Source organism: Schistocerca gregaria, chromosome 4 (assembly GCF_023897955.1).
Source record: "Schistocerca gregaria isolate iqSchGreg1 chromosome 4, iqSchGreg1.2, whole genome shotgun sequence".
NCBI lineage: Eukaryota > Metazoa > Arthropoda > Insecta > Orthoptera > Acrididae > Schistocerca > Schistocerca gregaria.
The window spans coordinates 261,197,907-261,217,054 of NC_064923.1; the positions used below are offsets into that span (position 1 = coordinate 261,197,907).

General features: G+C 39.6%; 1 protein-coding gene across 1 annotated transcript in view; it reads right to left on the bottom strand.

Moving 5' to 3' along the window:
* LOC126267374 (tetratricopeptide repeat protein 37) overlaps positions 1 to 17,596 on the bottom strand; it is a 159,604-nt gene extending 142,008 nt beyond the window's left edge. The window contains exons 1-4 of the mRNA XM_049972555.1: positions 17,075 to 17,596; positions 15,966 to 16,087; positions 15,590 to 15,822; positions 962 to 1,157 (exon numbers count right to left, since the gene is read on the bottom strand). Of these exons, the coding sequence (XP_049828512.1) occupies positions 962 to 1,157; positions 15,590 to 15,822; positions 15,966 to 16,055 (519 nt within the window). The 5' untranslated portion in view covers positions 16,056 to 16,087; positions 17,075 to 17,596. The remainder of the gene's footprint in view (positions 1 to 961; positions 1,158 to 15,589; positions 15,823 to 15,965; positions 16,088 to 17,074) is intronic.
* Positions 17,597 to 19,148: the final 1,552 nt, after the last annotated feature.

Below are 19,148 nucleotides of genomic sequence, written 5' to 3' on the forward strand. Positions count from 1 at the left end.
TACAATCTGTTTTCCAAATACGGTCATCCTGCTCTATTGGAACTCACTCATGCTGATATTGCACGTTAATGAGGTATAGTGGCATTTGCTTTCAAGTTTCCACTTCATTGACTTTCTACTAAGCCTGTTTGTCATCAAAATCTTTCCAGTCACAGATGAAAGGGTTCTACCAGAAATTTTTGAACACTACCTCTTTGTAAATTTAATTACATATTGCTAGTACATCGTTCAAACTTTCCTCACAATTTGTATTTGTTTGGTCTAGTCTTATAGCATGTGAAAATTTTCACAAATGTTAATGAACTTAAAAGAAAAGTCAAACAAACAAAAGGTCTTTCAATATTGGAGAATATAGAATAAACCCTAATCACACAAGAAAAAGGATACAAGTAGCAGTGAAACATGTCTAGGTACAGGCTACTGAAGTGTTATTGCTTCTTGCCTATGAAGACATTTAAAGGAAAAGGGTATGAACATTGGCTAAATCAAAGAGCTAATTAATTTATTACGAATGTGCCTATAAACAAAAATCCTTCATGTGATCATAATGTTTGAAACTCCATTTCTTTACTGTTATTTCATTATTGGAGTAGTCCTAAAAAGAAAAAAGGAAGATGGCGTGGATTGGGTGGGTGGGTGGGGGTGGGGTGGGAGTGCTACATAGCACAGATAAATTAACATCAAGATCATTGTTAACTACAGTATTAGTTCAGCTGGACAAGGATGTAGAAGAAAAAAGGCTGTGTACCAACTGAAGGGACCATCTCATCAGTCACTTGTAACAACTTGGGGTAGCTATTTCTAGCTTCAGAATTAAGGAATTTGTTCTTCGGGACTCAAAGTAATGCACAATAAATATACTCACTTCAAAATAAGAACATTAAAATCTGCAACTGTCACATAAATTATTTTTAATAACGATCTCTCAAATTGCATACAAGTATGTTGACAGATAACTTACTTTTGCTGATAATTTTGCATTTAGGTCTGGAATTTGTCCCAGAACTGTTACCAGAGTTCTCAATGCTATAGATTTCTTCTCATCACTTACTATCTCAATTTGATAATCCAGAATTTCAGCGAAAGTGTCACATTTCTTGCTCTTCAGAGTTAGTTCCGCTAATTTATTGCAAATTTCTCTATATTTGCCTATATCACTGCAAGAACAATAAAATAAAAGAATGAAGCAATTAACAAATCAGTATTTCTGTAACTGTTGTGCTTAGATTACAAGGTTTTCAAGAATGATAGTACCCTTACACTCTGTTTAGTACTAATTCTTCCATCTTCATCATTTTAATTCTTTTTTATTCGATTGGATAACTGTTACACTGGCATATATTGATGGCACATGTTCACTAAATTAAGACAGTAGTAAATACATTGTGTAATAATACTATTGCAAAGTATGTCAATTTCAAATGATGAATTACTGTCACAGAAACTGGGGGCTGAGGTCATTGCCTATTATTAGGAATCATACCAGCAGTCACCTAGAATGATTTAAGAAAATATTGGAAAATCCAAATAGGGATGCAAGGGCTAGAATACAATCCTTAGCCGTCACTACAAAAACACTATCATTAACTCCATACCTTTCATTACAACCACAATTAAATAGAAGTACACCTGCAGACAATCACAGTTAATTGTAAGAATACATCCATAAAAGAATTAGCTTCTAAAATCATATTTTTATCAATTTTTGAGTACTGTTCAGCAGTTTACAACCTTCATTAGGCAGTTTTTGTTGACTGCAGGCACAGCTTTGACAAATCTTGGAAATAACGTATTTCAAAATGTGAAACAGCAATATAATTTATTTTAAATTGTATGACTAGTTTCAGTCAGAGGCCATTTTCCAGCACAAATTTTTGTTAATTGTGAAAAAGGGTGGGGGGGGGGGGGGGGGCGCAAATGTGTAGAGCATTTCATGATGAGTGCACTACTATATACTATTTGAACTGTTAACAGTCACTGCTCTAAATGTGATTGTTTTCTGAAGCCAAGTAAGTCTGCAGCTGGTAAGCACTGCATATTGTTGACCATAAAATAAAATACAACAACACAAAGAACCATGGACCCTGCCGTTGGTGGGGAGGTTTGCGTGCCTCAGCGATACAGATAGCCGTACCGTAGGTGCAACCACAATGGAGGGGCATCTGTTGATAGGACAGACAAATGTGTGGTTCCTGAAGAGGAGCAGTAGCCTTTTCAGTAGTTGCAGGGGCAACAGTCTGGATGATTGACTGATCTGGAACACTAACCAAAACAGCCTTGCTGTGCTGGTACTGCAAACGGCTAAAAGCAAGGGGAAACTATGGCCGTAATTTTTCCTGAGGGCATGCAGCTTTACTGTATGGTTAAATGATGATGGCGTCCTCTTGGGTAAAATATTCCGGAGGTAAAATAGTCCCCCATTCGGATCTCCGGGCAGGGACTACTCAGGAGGATGTCGTTATCAGGAGAAAGAAAACTGGCGTTCTACGGATCGGAGCGTGGAATGTCAGATCCCTTAATCGAGCAGGTAGGTTAGAAAATTTAAAAAGGAAAATGGATGGGTTAAAGTTAGATATAGTGGGAATTAGTGAGTTAGATATAGTGGGAATTAGTGAAGTTCGGTGGCAGGAGGAACAAGATTTTTGGTCAGGTGAATACAGGGTTATAAATACAAAATCAAGTAGGGGTAATGCTGGAGTAGGTTTAATAATGAATAAGAAAATAGGAGTACGGGTAAGCTACTACAAACAGCATAGTGAACGCATTATAGTGGTCAAGGTAGACACGAAGCCCATGCTGACTACACTAGTACAATTTTATATGCCAACTAGCTCTGCAGATGACGAAGAAACTGAAGAAATGTATAACGGAATAAAAGAAATTATTCAGATAGTGAAGGGAGATGAAAATTTAATAGTCATGGGTGACTGGAATTCAGTGGTAGGAAAAAGGAGAGAAGGAAACGTAGTAGGTGAATATGGATTGGGGCTAAGAAATGAAAGAGGAAGCCGCCTGGTAGAATTTTGCACAGAGCAAAACTTAATCATAGCTAACACTTGGATCAAGAATCATAAAAGAAGGTTGTATACATGGAAGAAGCCTGGAGATACCGACAGGATTCAGATAGATTACATAATGGTAAGACAGAGATTTAGGAATCAGGTTTTAAATTGTAAGACATTTCCAGGGGCAGATGTGGACTCTGATCACAATCTATTGGTTATGAACTGTAGAATAAAATTGAAGAAACTGCAAAAAGGTGGGAACTTAAGGAGATGGGACCTGGATAAACTCAAAGAACCTGAGGTTGTACAGAGTTTCAGGGAGAGCATAAGGGAACAATTGACAGGAATGGGGGAAAGAAATACAGTAGAAGAAGAATGGGTTGCTTTGAGAGATGAAGTAGTGAAGGCAGCAGAGGACCTAGTAGGTAAAAAGACGAGGGCTAGTAGAAATCCTTGGGTAACAGAGGAAATGCTGAATTTAATCGATGAAAGGAGAAAATATAAAAAAGCAGTAAATGAAGCAGGCAAAAAGGAATACAAACATCTCAAAAACGAGATCGACAGGAAGTGCAAAATGACTAAGCAAGGATGGCTAGAGGACAAATGTAAGGGTGTAGAGGGTTATCTAACTAGATGTAAGATAGATACTGCCTACAGGAAAATTAAAGAGACCTTTGGAGAAGAGAACCACTTGTATGAATATCAAGAGCTCAGATGGAAACCCAGTTCTAAGCAAAGAAGGGAAAGCAGAAAGGGAGGGAGTATATAGAGGGTCTATACAAGGGCGATGTACTTGAGGACAATATTATGGAATTGGAAAAGGATGTAGATGAAGATGAAATGGGAGATATGATACTGCATGAAGAGTTTGACAGAGCACTGAAAGACCCGAGTCGAAACAAGGCCCCGGGAGTAGACAATATTCCATTAGAACTACTGCCGGCCTTGGGAGAGCCAGTGACAAAACTCTACCATCTGGTGAGCAAGATGTATGTGACAGGCGAAATACCCTCAGACTTTAAGAAGAACACAATAATTCCAATCCCAAAGAAAGCAGATGCTGACAGATGTGAAAATTACCAAACTATCAGTTTAATAAGTCGCGGATGCAAAATACTAACGCGTATTCTCTACAGACAAATGGAAAAACTGGCAGAAGCTGATATAGGGGAAGATCAGTTTGGATTCAGTAGAAATATTGGAACACATGAGGCAATACTGACCCTATGACTTATCTTAGAAGCTAGATTAAGGAAAGGCAAACCTACATTTCTAGCATTTGTAGACTTAGACAAAGCTTTTGACAATGTTGACTGGAATACTCTCTTTCAAATTCTGAAGGTGGCAGGGGTAAAATACAGGGAGTGAAAGGCTAATTACAAATTGTACAGAAACCAAATGGCAGTAATAAGAGTCGAGGGACATGAAACGGAAGCAGTGGTTGGGAAGGGAGTGAGACAGGGTTGTAGCCTCTCCCAGATGTTATTCAATCTGTATACTGAGCAAGCAGTGAAGGAAACAAAAGAAAAATTCGGAGTAGGTATTAAAATCCATGGAGAAGAAGAAACACTTTGAGGTTCGCTGATGACATTGTAATTCTGTCAAAGACAGCAAAGGATTTGGAAGAGCAGTTGAATGGAATGGACAGTGTCATAAAAGGAGGGTGTAAGATGAACATCAACAAAAGCAAAACGAGGATAATGGAATGTAGTCGAATGAAGTCAGGTGATGTTGAGGGAATTAGATTAGGAAATGAGACACTTAAAGTAGTAAAGGAGTTTTGCTATTTGGGGAGCAAAATAACTGATGATGGTCGAAGTAGAGAGGACATAAAATGTAGACTGTCAATGGCAAGGAAAGCGTTTCTGAAGAAGAGAAATTTGTTGACATCGAGTATAGATTTAAGTGTCAGGAAGTCATTTCTGAAAGTATTTTATGGAGTGTAGCCATGTATGGAAGTGAAACATGGACGATAACAAGTTTGGACAAGAAGAGAATAGAAGCTTTCGAAATGTGGTGCTACAGAAGAATGCTGAGGATTACATGGGTAGATCATGTAACTAATGAGGAGGTATTGAATAGGATTGGGGAGAAGAGAAGTTTGTGGCACAACTTGACTAGAAGAAGGGATCGGTTGGTAGGACATGTTCTGAGGCATCAAGGGATCACAAATTTAGCATTGGAGGGCAGCGTGGAGGGTAAAAATAGTAGAGGGAGACCAAGAGATGAATACAGTAAGCAGATTCAGAAGGATGTAGGTTGCAATAGGTACTGGGAGATGAAGAAACTTGCACAGGATAGAGTAGCATGGAGAGCTGCATCAAACCAGTCTCAGGAATATAGTAAATAAAATAGAAAGAAATTTCCACATGGGAAAAATATATTAAAAACAAAGATTCCAAGACTTACCAAGCGGGAGATTATATATATAATCTGTCTGTTGCCCTTCCTCTATAGTTTACAGTACATCATGTGAAAAAAGGGCAAGCTGAGTTTTACATGAGCAATTCTTTCTAAAATCATGCTGATTTGTGAACATAAAGTTCTCGGTCTCAAGAAAATTTATTATATTCGAACTGAGAATATGTTCAAGGACTCTGCAGCAAACCAAAGTTAAGGGATTGGTTGGTAATTTTCTGGGTCCATTGTTTTAATTTTCTTATATACTAAAGTCACCTGTCCTTTTTCCCATTGCTTGCAACTTTGCACTGGGGGAGAGATTTGTGACAAATGCAAGCTAGGTAAGGGGCCAGTGCTGTAAAACTTAAGTGAATTAGGATGCTATCAGGACCTGGTGTCTTACTTGCTTTCAACTCTTTCGGTTGTTTCTCTATACCACGGATGACTATTACTATGTCCTCAACATGGTAGTGTGTGCGATAGTCAAATGACAGTATGTTTGTACGATTCTCTCCTATGAACAATTTCTTAAATGCAATATTCAAAACTTTGGCTTTTGCTTTACTGTCTCCAACTGCCACACCACCCTGGGCCAACAAGGAACTAGACACTTAGTGATTTTACATAGGACCAGAATTTTCTAGGGTTCTTCGCTAGATCTTTTGCTAAGGTATAGCAGTGGTAGTAGTTGTATGCTTCATGCATAGATCTTTTCACAGACACATGAATCTCTACCAATCTTTACTTGTCGTCATTTGGGCATTCTCTTTTGAACAGAGAGAGCAACTGCTTCTCCAGCATTTTCCGAATTTTATTACTGGACCACAGTGGGTCTTTTACCTCCTTAGTCTACTTACTGGGCAAAAAACTCTCCAGACCACGATTTACAATCTGCTTAAACTTTGCATATAATTCATCTGTGTCGATCTTGCTGGAACTAAGTGATGCCAATTCACTAAATGAGATGCTAGCAACTGCTTAACTGCTGCTTCTAGCAGAAACACTCTCCTAGACTTCTCGACTGATTTCTTAACTTTTGTAACCATAGCTGCTATAATGACATTATGATCACTAATCCTGATTTTTATACTGACGTCGATAATGTCCATCCTATACAGGGTGTTACAAAAAGGTACGGCCAAACTTTCAGGATACATTCCTCACACACAAAGAAAGAAAATATGTTATGTGGACATGTGTCCGGAAACGCTTACTTTCCATGTTAGAGCTCAATTTATTACTTCTCTTCAAATCACAGTAATCATGGAATGGAAACATAAAGCAACAGAACATACCAGTGTGACTTCAAACACTTTGTTACAGGAAACGTACAAAATGTCCTCCGTTAGCTAGGATACATGCATCCACCCTCCGTCGCATGGAATCCCTGAGGGGTTGATGCAGCCCTGGAGAATGGCGTATTGTATCACAGCCGTCCACAATATGAGCATGAAGAGTCTCTACATTTGGTACCGGGGTTGTGTAGACAAGAGCTTGCAAATGCCCCCATAAATGAAAGTCAAGAGGGTTGAGGTCAGGAGAGTGTGGAGGCCATGGAATTGGTCCGTCTCTACCAATCCATCGGTTACCGAATCTGTTGTTGAGAAGCGTACGAACACTTCAAACGAAATGTGCAGGAGCTCCATCGTGCATGAACCACATGTTGTGTCGTATTTGTAAAGGCACATGTTCTAGCAGCACAGGTAGAGTATCCCGTATGAAATCATGATAACGTGCTTCATTGAGCGTAGGTGGAAGAACGAAACTAAAATGAGCTCTAACATGGAAATTAAGCATTTCCGGGCACATGTCCACATACATCTTTTCTTGATTTGCGTGTGAGAAATGTTTCCTGAAAGTTTGGCCGTACCTTTTTGTAACACTCTGTATGTAGCTACAAGGTGTAAGATATTCCCATGCCAAACTAACTGCTCAAAACAGTTTTCAGAAACTGTGTTCAAAAGTACTTTGCAGGAGTGTCTGTCTTTACCCCCTGCAATGAATCCATAGACTTTCCGGTCTACACTTAATAGATTAAAGTAATCTTCCATTAGTATTGCATGATCCAGGTATTTACGCACTACTAACTGTAGCCTTGCTTTTAATGATTCTAGAACTGTCAAAGCGGAATTGAGTGCCCAGTATAAACAGCCAACAATTAACTTGGTTTCACTTACACCTGTTATACATGACCAGATAATTTCGCTGTCACACTTAACTTCAACCTCAATAGGGACAAGAATTTTATAAACAGGAATGAACACTCCAGCTCCTATGGCGAATGTTTCATGTGGTAACATCATTAGCGGTGAAGTAAGACTTTCAAGTAATGACTGGTGTACAGTGGTCTTTTAATACTGCAAAATTCGTTGTCTCCAGCCCATTTTACTGGATTTTTGATTATGACAGCACCTTGTAGGTAGTAGAGAATGTCCACATCAATTCTACACTTCCAGTCTGGCCTCGTAGAATAAATATGTAGTGAATGATTAGTTTTTAGTCTAAAAACATCTATACAACCATTACTTACTCGGTTTTGTCCACAGCAAAATTCCTGTTTCTTAGAAGGTGTTCTTGTTTTGAATTAAACTGATTTTAATTTTGTCCGAGTGTTGTAGAGCAACACAATGAGCTTGCTTTCCACTGACACCTACATTTCCTTTTGTTCAGAATACATTTCTTTCAGAAATAAGTGTTAAGAAATATCTTTTAGGTAACAATAGGCAATTAGCAGTACCTTTTAGTTCATAGTTATTTACTATAATTATACTGCAAATAGCAGTATTACTTTTAGTTCATAACTACTTACTTGTGACTATTCGATGGCACAGCACAGCTGAAACCAGTAGCCTAAATAAAGTGTTCAAAAATAACGTCCTATTGTGTATATTTCTACAACAGGTCAAACGGCTGCTCTCCCTCATTCTATATTTTTACAATGGATTTATGATTAGCTGGGAACAGTCCCATGTGATAAACCAACATGAAATGAAATGTCATCAGTCCAATAATTTGCTGTCTGTTCATATTCCCAATATTTAAAAAATGGGCAAGTGGTCACAATAAATATAACTTCCAATGCTTGTGTTCCCTCCATGAAGCTACTTATGTCAATGAAACATTACAACTTTGTTTCTGCACACTTCTGTCACCACCTGCAGAGTTTCAGATGGTGATAACATCGTAAAAAATGAAATTTATCACTGAATACTCTTCATAAAAGTGTTTTGAAAATGGTCACTTTGTGAACACCTCCTCGACTATGATCTATATACCCATTCCGCAAACCAGAGTAGTAAGTGCTTGGCACTGCACTACATGTTAGGATTTCTTCCCACACCAACAGCATATGGCATGCATGAAGAATGAAGTTTAAGTAATCTGTGTACACTGTAATTAGTATAAGTTGTCTTTACAGTCTCTATGGGAGTGATATAGTGATATGTGGGGGGATGAAGTATAATTCTTAGATTCTTCACTGAATACTGGTTCTTGAAAATTTGTAACTATGCTTTCAGCAGATAACAGGCATCTATCTTCAAGTGTCTGCCTAATCAGGTTTTTCAGTACTTCCATACACTCTCCCACGACTCAAATAAAGCTGCAATTATTTGTGCTGTCCTTTTTTAAATACTTATCCCCTGTTAGTCCTATTCACTACGAGTCCCATACAGTTGAGCAGTATTATAAAATGAAACATAAGTGCTTCATAAGCAAGCCACTTTGTAGATGGACTTTTTTCCCAGTATCATGTCAATGAATGTAAGTCTGCCACCTGCTTTATCTACAACTGAGAATGGGTGGTAACAGAGTTTCATAGCCACACAAATTGTTACATCCAGATATTTGTGAGTGCACAAATGTACAATTTTGAAAATAAAAATTAATCAAGAGCTGCCTGAGTAACTGTGTAGATAATAGTTCACTACAGATAACTGTATCACGTGCTAAAAGTCTGAAGTTGGTAATAATATTTTTCTTCAGGTCATTAATATACAAAACGAGCAACAGTGTGTTTAAGAACTGTGCTTTTCTCTCCCTCCAGTAGATTATGGAGGCAAAGTGGGATAGAGATTTTGCTATTTTACTTTCTCACTGGGAAATAACGCTACACAGTGCAGTAAGCAGAAACTGCTTATTTTAAGCTTTTGTATACAAAATTTTATTGGTTCATGTTAACAACAGGAAATTTTCTGAAATGAAGAAAATTTTAATGCAACATGGAGGGAGAAAAAAAAAATTACCATGCTAATTTCCACTTTTATGTCAACATTCTCGGACAAAATCAGGGTCTCTTTCTATCCTGATGCCTTGATACACATCAATTCTCTATTCAGTATTTTTGTACAGATCATCTTGGATGTCAGAGGCTAGAGGAAAATATATCATCATCATTCTTTCCCCTTTCTTTTCTCTTACAAAATTTACTTAAATCATCTTATCCTTTGGTGTGCCAGTTAAGTTTTGTAATGTGGTTTTCCTCTGTGATGAAATTCATTACAATGTAATCCTTGGCTTGTCTCCTAGTTCTTAGTGGAAACTGACATTTTATTTCACTACTGCTGTTATCATCTGCACGAGTCTAAATATTTTGTTCAACTCTTGTCATCCAATATGTCAATGTTTCATTTGGTTGGAAATTAGTGGAAATCTGATGCCTGGAGATACTGCCGTGGGTGGCAGAAGCTGCGGCAACAATGAAGCCAAAATTGGTGGCAGAAATGCTTATATCTCATTCAATAGTCAGTTTTTTTGCCTCTGATTCCTATTGAATCACTAGATCCAGCTATGACAAGCTTTTCCGATAGAATATCTATCCATGTTTTCTTCGACTCTGAGCGTTGGAAATTTCCTTGCACTTTTCTAGGATCCAATAGTATTTTGCGTTTTCAGGACCTACAGTATTACACACCATGCTGTAAAGCCAAACGTGACATTATTTGGCACATTCTAAATTTTTTACAATGCTTCCTTCAGTTTTCTTGGAAACTAGACCTTTGGCATACATCTCTTGTACAGTTTTTTCCAGTTCATCAAAACAGCCCTCAATGCTGCTTTAATGGGTCTAAATACTGCAACATACAGGTGCTGAGTGACATGTGTAGAATTCGGAGGCAGCATTATAAAACAGTAATATACTGTGGTCATTAAACAGCCTACACTTCCTGGAAGAGCGCTCTTGGAAAACTATCCCCCATAACAGTTCTTCTACCCTTAAACCTTATTAAGTATGGCAGAGATACTTTCACAAACCATTACTCAAATTAAGGCATGTCATACCAACCACATTTGCTTACTGCATAGCGTGAGTCCTCAACATGATCTTTTGTCCATGTTAGGTTGAGACTTGTGCCCACACTCCTGTAGGCAACAAAAGGTAGGAGTATTTCTCCATTTCTGGATACAGCAAACATTACACTAACTTGCTGTTTGCTGTAATCAGTAACTCTTTCTGGATGTCTACTCCTCTTCTCACAATGACCCTGAAAGTCCCAGGACCATATGTGAAATTTGTCTCATCACAATTTAGTATCCTCTCTCGGGGAATATCTTTCAGATTAGCTACCGAATTCTTAAAGTACCTAACCAATGAGACATTCTTCTTCAACAAGAGCCCTTGATCTCACATTTTCAGGTAGACAAACTGTTAGATTAGCATGTTGATGAAAGAGATTCTTAATCCATTCTCTCTCACATCTGGTATCCTTGGACTCGTTCACTTGATGTCTCCATGCCACTCAAGGAAAAGTTTTTACCATATGCCTAAAATCACCACTTTGAAGGGAAAATCCCCACTGTGCACAGGTTGAAAACCCTGTTAATTTTTCATGTTCTTCACTTAAAGCTTTTGGATCTCCACATTTCTCTTAAATTTTTCCATGTACCCTATCTCCCAGTGGTGGTTTTGGAGCAACATATTCCTCGGCTATTTTCCTTAAGCTTCTGCCACGTCTCCCATCCTCTGCAATAACTTTTTCATTGCTTTTTTTGTCGTATTTAAAGAGGCCAGTGCTCCCAGCAACCTTTTTTGTGCTTTCTGGCTATGTCCCACTTCATCCTTGAAAGTGGCAATTATTTAAACAAAATAACCTCATGAGTGTCTATACAAGGGCGATATACTTGAGGACACTATTATGGAAATGGAGAGGATGTAGATGAAATGAGAGATATGATACTGCGTGAAGAGTTTGACAGAGCACTGAAAGATCTGAGATGAAACAAGGCCCCACGAGTAGACAACATTCCATTAGAACTACTGTCGGCCATGGGAGAGCCAGTCCTGACAAAACTCTACCATCTGGTGAGCAAGATGTATGACACAGGTGAAATACCCTCAGACTTCAAGAAGAATATAATAATTCCAATCCCAAAGAAAGCAGGTGTTGACAGATGTGAAAATTACTGAACAATCAGTTTAATAAGCCACAGCTGCAAAATACGAACGCGAATTCTTTACAGAGGAATGGAAAAACTAGTAGAAGCCGACCTCGGGGAAGATCAGTTTGGATTTCGTAAAAATATTGAAACATGTGAGGCAATATTGACCCTACGACTTATCTTAGAAAATAGATTAAGGAAAGGCAAACCTACGTTTCTAGCATTTGTAGACTTAAGAGAAAGCGTTTGACAATGTTGAGTGGTATACTCTCTTTCAAATTCTGAAGGTGGCAGGGTTAAAATACAGGGAACAAAAGGCTATTTATAATTTGTACAGAAACCAGATGGAAGTTATAGGAGTCGAGGGGCACAAAAGGGAAGCAGTGGTTGGGAAGGGAATGAGACAGAGTTGCAGCCTATCCGTGATGTTACTCAATCTGTATATCGAGCAAGCAGTAAAGGAAACAAATGAAAAATACGGAGTAGGTATTAAAATCCATGGAGAAGAAATAAAAACTTTGAGGTTCGCTGATGACATTGTAATTCTGTCGGAGACACCAAAGGACTTGGAAGAGCAGTTGAATGGAATGGACAGTGTCATGAAAGGAGGATATAAGATGAACATCAACAAAAGCAAAATGAGGATAATGGAATGTAGTCGAATTAAATCTGGTGATGCTGCCCGAATTAGATTAGCAAATGAGACAATTAAAGTAGTAAAGGAGTTTTGCTATTTGAGGAGCAAAATAACTGATGATGGTCAAAGAAGAGAGGATATAAAATGTAGACTGGCAATGGCAAGGAAAGCGTTTCTGAAGAAGAGAAATTTGTTAACATCGAGTATAGATTTGTGTGTCAGGAAGTCGTTTCTGAAAGTATTTGTATGGAGCGTAGCCATGTATGGAAGTGAAACATGGGCAAGAAATACACTCCTGGAAATGGAAAAAAGAACACATTGACACCGGTGTGTCAGACCCACCATACTTGCTCCGGACACTGCGAGAGGGCTGTACAAGCAATGGTCACACGCACGGCACAGCGGACACACCAGGAACCGCGGTGTTGGCCGTCGAATGGCGCTAGCTGCGCAGCATTTGTGCACCGCCGCCGTCAGTGTCAGCCAGTTTGCCGTGGCATACGGAGCTCCATCGCAACACTGGTAGCATGCCGCGACAGCGTGGACGTGAACCGTATGTGCAGTTGACGGACTTTGAGCGCGGGCGTATAGTGGGCATGCGGGAGGCCGGGTGGACGTACCGCCGAATTGCTCAACACGTCGGGCATGAGGTCTCCACAGTACATCGATGTTGTCGCCAGTGGTCGGCGGAAGGTGCACGTGCCCGTCGACCTGGGACCGGACCGCAGCGACGCACGGATGCACGCCGAGACCGTAGGATCCTACGCAGTGCCGTAGGGGACCGCACCGCCACTTCCCAGCAAATTAGGGACACTGTTGCTCCTGGGGTATCCGCGAGGACCATTCGCAACCGTCTCCATGAAGCTGGGCTACGGTCCCGCACACCGTTAGGCCGTCTTCCGCTCACGCCCCCACATCATGCAGCCCGCCTCCAGTGGTGTCGCGACAGGCGTGAATGGAGGGACGAATGGAGACGTGTCGTCTTCAGCGATGAGAGTCGCTTCTGCCTTGGTGCCAATGATGGTCGTATGCGTGTTTGGCGCCGTGCAGGTGAGCGCCACAATCAGGACTGCATACGACCGAGGCACACAGGGCCAACACCCGGCATCATGGTGTGGGGAGCGATCTCCTACACTGGCCGTACACCTCTGGTGATCATCGAGGGGACACTGAATAGTGCACGGTACATCCAAACCGTCATCGAACCCATCGTTCTACCATTCCTAGACCGGCAAGGGAACTTGCTGTTCCAACAGGACAATGCACGTCCGCATGTATCCCGTGCCACCCAACGTGCTCTAGAAGGTGTAAGTTAACTACCCTGGCCAGCAAGATCTCCGGATCTGTCCCCCATTGAGCATGTTTGGGACTGGATGAAGCGTCGTCTCACGCGGTCTGCACGTCCAGCACGAACGCTGGTCCAACTGAGGCGCCAGGTGGAAATGGCATGGCAAGCCGTTCCACAGGACTACATCCAGCATCTCTACGATCGTCTCCGCGGGAGAATAGCAGCCTGCATTGCTGCGAAAGGTGGATATACACTGTACTAGTGCCGACTTTGTGCATGCTCTGTTGCCTGTGTCTATGTGCCTGTGGTTCTGTCAGTGTGATCATGTGATGTATCTGACCCCAGGAATGTGTCAAAGTTTCCCCTTCCTGGGACAATGAATTCACGGTGTTCTTATTTCAATTTCCAGGAGCGTAGTTTGGACAAGAAGAGAATAGAAGCTTTCGAAAGGAAGAATTGAATAGGATTGGGGAGAAGAAAAGTTTGTGGCACAACTTGACTAGAAGAAGGGATCGGTTGGTAGGACATGTTCTGAGGCATCAAGGTATCACCAATTTAGTATTGGAGGGCAGCGTGGAGGGTAAAAGTCGTAGAGGGAGACCAAGAGGTAAATACACTAAGCAGATTCAAAAGGGTGTAGGTTGCAGTAGGTACTGGGAGATGAAGAAACTTGCACAGGATAGAGTAGCATGGAAAGCTGCATCAAACCAGTCTCAGGAACGACGACGACGACCACCACCACCACCACCACCACCACCACCACCACCACCACCACCACCACAACAACAACAACCTCCTCATGGATAAATTACTGACAAAAATACCACAAATTTGTGTATAACAGAACCCAAGTGGAGAGACTAACTTCAGAGTCAATAGATGTCTGCAACAACAAAACAGCAAAGATACTATGACATCCCACATCATCGCATATGTCCTGCTCCATTCTGCTCTGCGTTAAGGTTCAATCTTAGTCTTCACGAAATTCAAAATTCTGCAGTCTTTTATTCTGAGAGTTCAAATGTAAAATTAATATAAGCCTGAAGCATGGGAACTTTAATGCGTTAATGTAATATAACCAGTTAGCCTCATTCTGTGTAACTGGACGGATGGTAAAAAGTATGGTTTTTTCTGAATCAGTGTAGTTTAGAGAATGTTGTCTAGTGGAAACTGGGGCTTATATTTCAGGATTACTAGCTTTGAATGTTAATGGTCACTCACACTTGTGATCTAGTCCACTGTCAAACTCCAGGCACAATGCCCTGCATTATTTCTGTTCACTGTCACAATCTAACACTCCGTGTTGATCATTTCCATAATATAACTTTCCGATAACTCTGTGGGATCCCAAGGCACAAGATTTTATACTAGGAATGATTTGTTTACCTTTATCAGGTTCTCTGCTCACCATATATTTTAATTTCATTACGATGCACACTGTTTTTGTTACTACTCGTGCTGCCAGTGTGTTAAATCATCTTTACCATGACCACTGGTTAATGAAACTAACAGTTGGCTGATTTCATTTCAAATTAAAGACAAATATATGGTAATTTATAGTATGGGAATAAATGTAATCTTTGATGAGCCAGGAAAATTAATTCAATATGGAAAAACATAGTGTGTACATGCCAAGCATGACTGAAGGAACAACATATGACATGAAACAAAACGTGAAATTAAAACAAGGAATAGAAACACACACACACACAGCCTACCTTACAAATGTGCAACAAATTGCATTTATAGAGACTGTGTACGATTTCGCAAGCAACAAACAATACTGAACATAGCCGAGTGTTGCGAGGTGAGATACAAAGGCACATAGAAATGAAATTCTAATTTATCATCATTACTGCATCACTGAAAAGATGTACATACGTTTCAAGAATAAGTAGCTGCTGATATACTGGGTAGAGTTCCTTGTAGGCTGTTTCAGAATCATCCTTTTCATAAAAGGAGGCAAGGCCTTGCCATGCAAGCAGTTGCTTTGGTGAAGCTTCAATAGCCTTTCTAAATGCATTGGGGGCTTGATCCCTCTTGTCAGATTCTTGCAATGCAACTCCAAACAACACAAGGCCAACATAATTATTACGATCAGCTTTCAAAACAGCCTGTTAAAATTAAGCACAAATTATTGCTATTATAATCCAAGAGTGACCACAGTAATAAACAATATGTTTGGGAACTGCTACTGCTATGTATCAATTTTCGTTTACAAATGCACATTTTCATATTTTAAAATATGTGAACATACCTTGCATTTCTGCAGTGCAGTATTAAAGTCTTTATTTTTAATAGCTTCCCTTGCCTCCTTCAAACTGGTCTTTATTTCTTTGGGATCCATCCTCACATTACAATTCTATCAGAAATGCTTTCCTTAAACATAAAAAAAATCTGGAAGAAAACTGCATTGAAGCATTTTAGTTCATAAACAAATAGTAAAGGGCCACAAGAGTAGCCCTTTAAGCTAAAAATTGTTGACAACTTCACTGTGCTGAAATATTTTTGTAGTAAAGGATGTGAAGTGTATTGGAGCAAGACACAAACTGAAAGAGTAAAATTTTTATTTGTTTTGACCTTTCTATTAATACGACACAACAGCAGCTGCATAACAGTTTATTTCATTCAATAAATCTTAAAAATATGAATTGAAAAAGGAAGGTATCTGGCGAGAATTATGTAATAGGTACTGTACTGACATTTGCCACGAATGATTTAGTTAATATTTAGTTTGCTAGGAAGACCTTTAGTTGTTTTCAAAGCTTACTTAACATCTTGTACATTGGTTAAAGATTTAGTCATACACTCACGTTCATTCGCTGTTCTCAGTCCAACGAATAAATGCTACTGTTACTTATTACATATTAATGTTAACAGCAAATATCGCCAAGAAATTGTGCCAGAGTAAGAACTCAAGCTACTTAAACATAGGCTACAAAATTTTCGTGAAACAGCAGCACGTAAGGATCTGATCGCTCACTTAAGAGCTAATAATATATTTTGAGCATGAACAGAATTCCAAATAATACCAAGGAATTATAGTATGAGGAGTTTATTAATTTCATTATGGTTGCATAATTGGCGCTGATTGCAAGCAACTGAGAGTCATAAATGTTGTTCATCATCTGCCGTAGAAGTTCACGATATTATTTTCTGTCCTTCACTATTCAGGCTACTGTAATTTGAACAGTGTGTCAACATGAGCAAAACTGCATGTAAGAAAGCAGAATCACTGTTTTATAACAAGTATGGATCCGCAATAAATGAATACAATTATGCTGTTTTGTTCTTAATTCGTTGTCATTGTTTATATTTTAATCGAACATCATTGTATACTAAAGAGAACGCAACCGCTCCCCTTACCTTCAAAATGATTTTTTGATAAAGGTAGCTACTTCTACAAAAAAAATATTTATTCATAAGAATCTGCATCAATATAAAACAATTCTACAGTCATAAATGTCATTTCGCCCACCAACGCCTTCTGCTACCGGCTGCCGCATGTAAGATGTGGCTCATAGATATTCTTTATCGTTCTCTTCGCGGAAGTGAAGGATAATCGACTGTTGAGTATTGACTGTAAAAAGTGCATGCTCGCTCGCCGTACTAAATTCCTAGGCAGAATGACATTATGTGGACTCTTGATTTTTGCTGTCCATTTTATCACATAACATTATGAGAGAAGACCTGCTCTCTATCGTGTTGACATCATTTGATAATGGAGAATTTTAGAAATGTACTCGTGGAATCTCCTGCGGAAACGCTCTGCAACTATTACGCATACAGCTGAATACCACAATACATTGAGAATTCTGGAGTACGCTTTTACGAAGCAGAGCACCTCAAATGGTCGTGATGTTTCAATCACTATTTTCACAAAATATCGAAAAGTACAAACAGATCGATTAACATTTGACAGAACGGGACAGGACTGAACAGGCCAACAAAACAATCTACATTTTCAAATGGCGGCATCTACAAAGGCTGTCAACGGAACGGAAAGGGACAGGACGAGAAGGAACGAGACGGCAAGGTCAGGGATTTCCGGGAAGGAAGTTATGATGTTGACATTGGTAGCTCACGGTGCCGTCGTTTACTAATATCTTTGCCGAGCTCACTCACGTCATAGTCTGAAAAAAAAAAAGGATAGGTCATTCCCGTTTCTAAGAAAGGCAAAAGACAGATCCACACCATTATAGACTTATATCGTTGATGTCAGTCTGTTGTAGAATCATGGAACATGTTTTATGCTCAAGAATTATGACGTTTTTCAAAAATGAACATCTCCTCCATAAAAATCAACATGGACTTCGCAAACAGAGATCCTGCGAAACTCAGCTCGTTCTGTTTCTCCATGAGATCCATAGCACAGAGGACAACGACGCTCAGATTGATGCCGTGTTCCTTGATTTCAGTAAGCCATTTGACACAAGCCCATATTACCAAATAAAGAAAAAAAATCGAGCTTACGGCGTATCGGAGCAGACTGGATTCAAGGCTTTCTTGAAGATAGAAGCCAACACGTCACTCTTGTTGTTGTTGTTGTGGTCTTCAGTTCTGTGTCTGGTCTGATGCAGCTCTCCATGCTACTCTGTCCTGTGCAAGCTTCTTCATCTCCCAGTACCTACTGCAACCTACATCCTTCTGAATCTGTTTAGTGTATTCATCTCTTGGTCTCCCTCTACGACTTTTACCCTCTACGCTGCCCTCCAATACTAAATTGGTGATCCCTTGCTGCCTCAGAACATGAAATACCAACCGATCCCTTCTTCTAGTCAAGTTGTGCCACAAACTTCTCTTCTCCCCAATCCTATTCAATACCTCCTCATTAGTTATATGATCTACCCAACTAATTTTCAGGATTCTTCTGTAGCACCACATTTCGAAAGCATCTTTTCTCTTCTTGTCCAAACTATTTATCGTCCATGTTTCACTTCCATACATGGCTACGCTCCATACAAATACTTTCAGAAACGACTTCCTGACACATAAATCAGTACTCGATGTTAACAAATTTCTCTTCTTCAGAAACGCTTTCCTTGCCATTGCCAGTCTACATTTTATATCCTCTCTACTTCGACCATCATCAGTTATTTTGCTCCCCAAATAGCAAAACTCCTTTACTACTTTCAGTGTCTCATTTCCTAATCTAATTCGGGTAGCATCACCAGATTTAATTCGACTACATTCCATTATCTTCGTTTTGCTTTTCTTGATGTTCATCTTATATTCTTATATTCTCCTTTCAAGACATTGTCCATTCCGTTCAACTGCTCTTCCAGGCTCTTTGCTGTCTCTGACAGAATTACAATGTCATCAGTGAACCTTAAAGTTTTTATTTCTTCTCCATGGATTTTAATACCTACTCTGCATTTTTCTTTTGTTTCCTTCACTGCTTGCTCATTATACAGATTGAATAACATCGGGGATAGGCTAC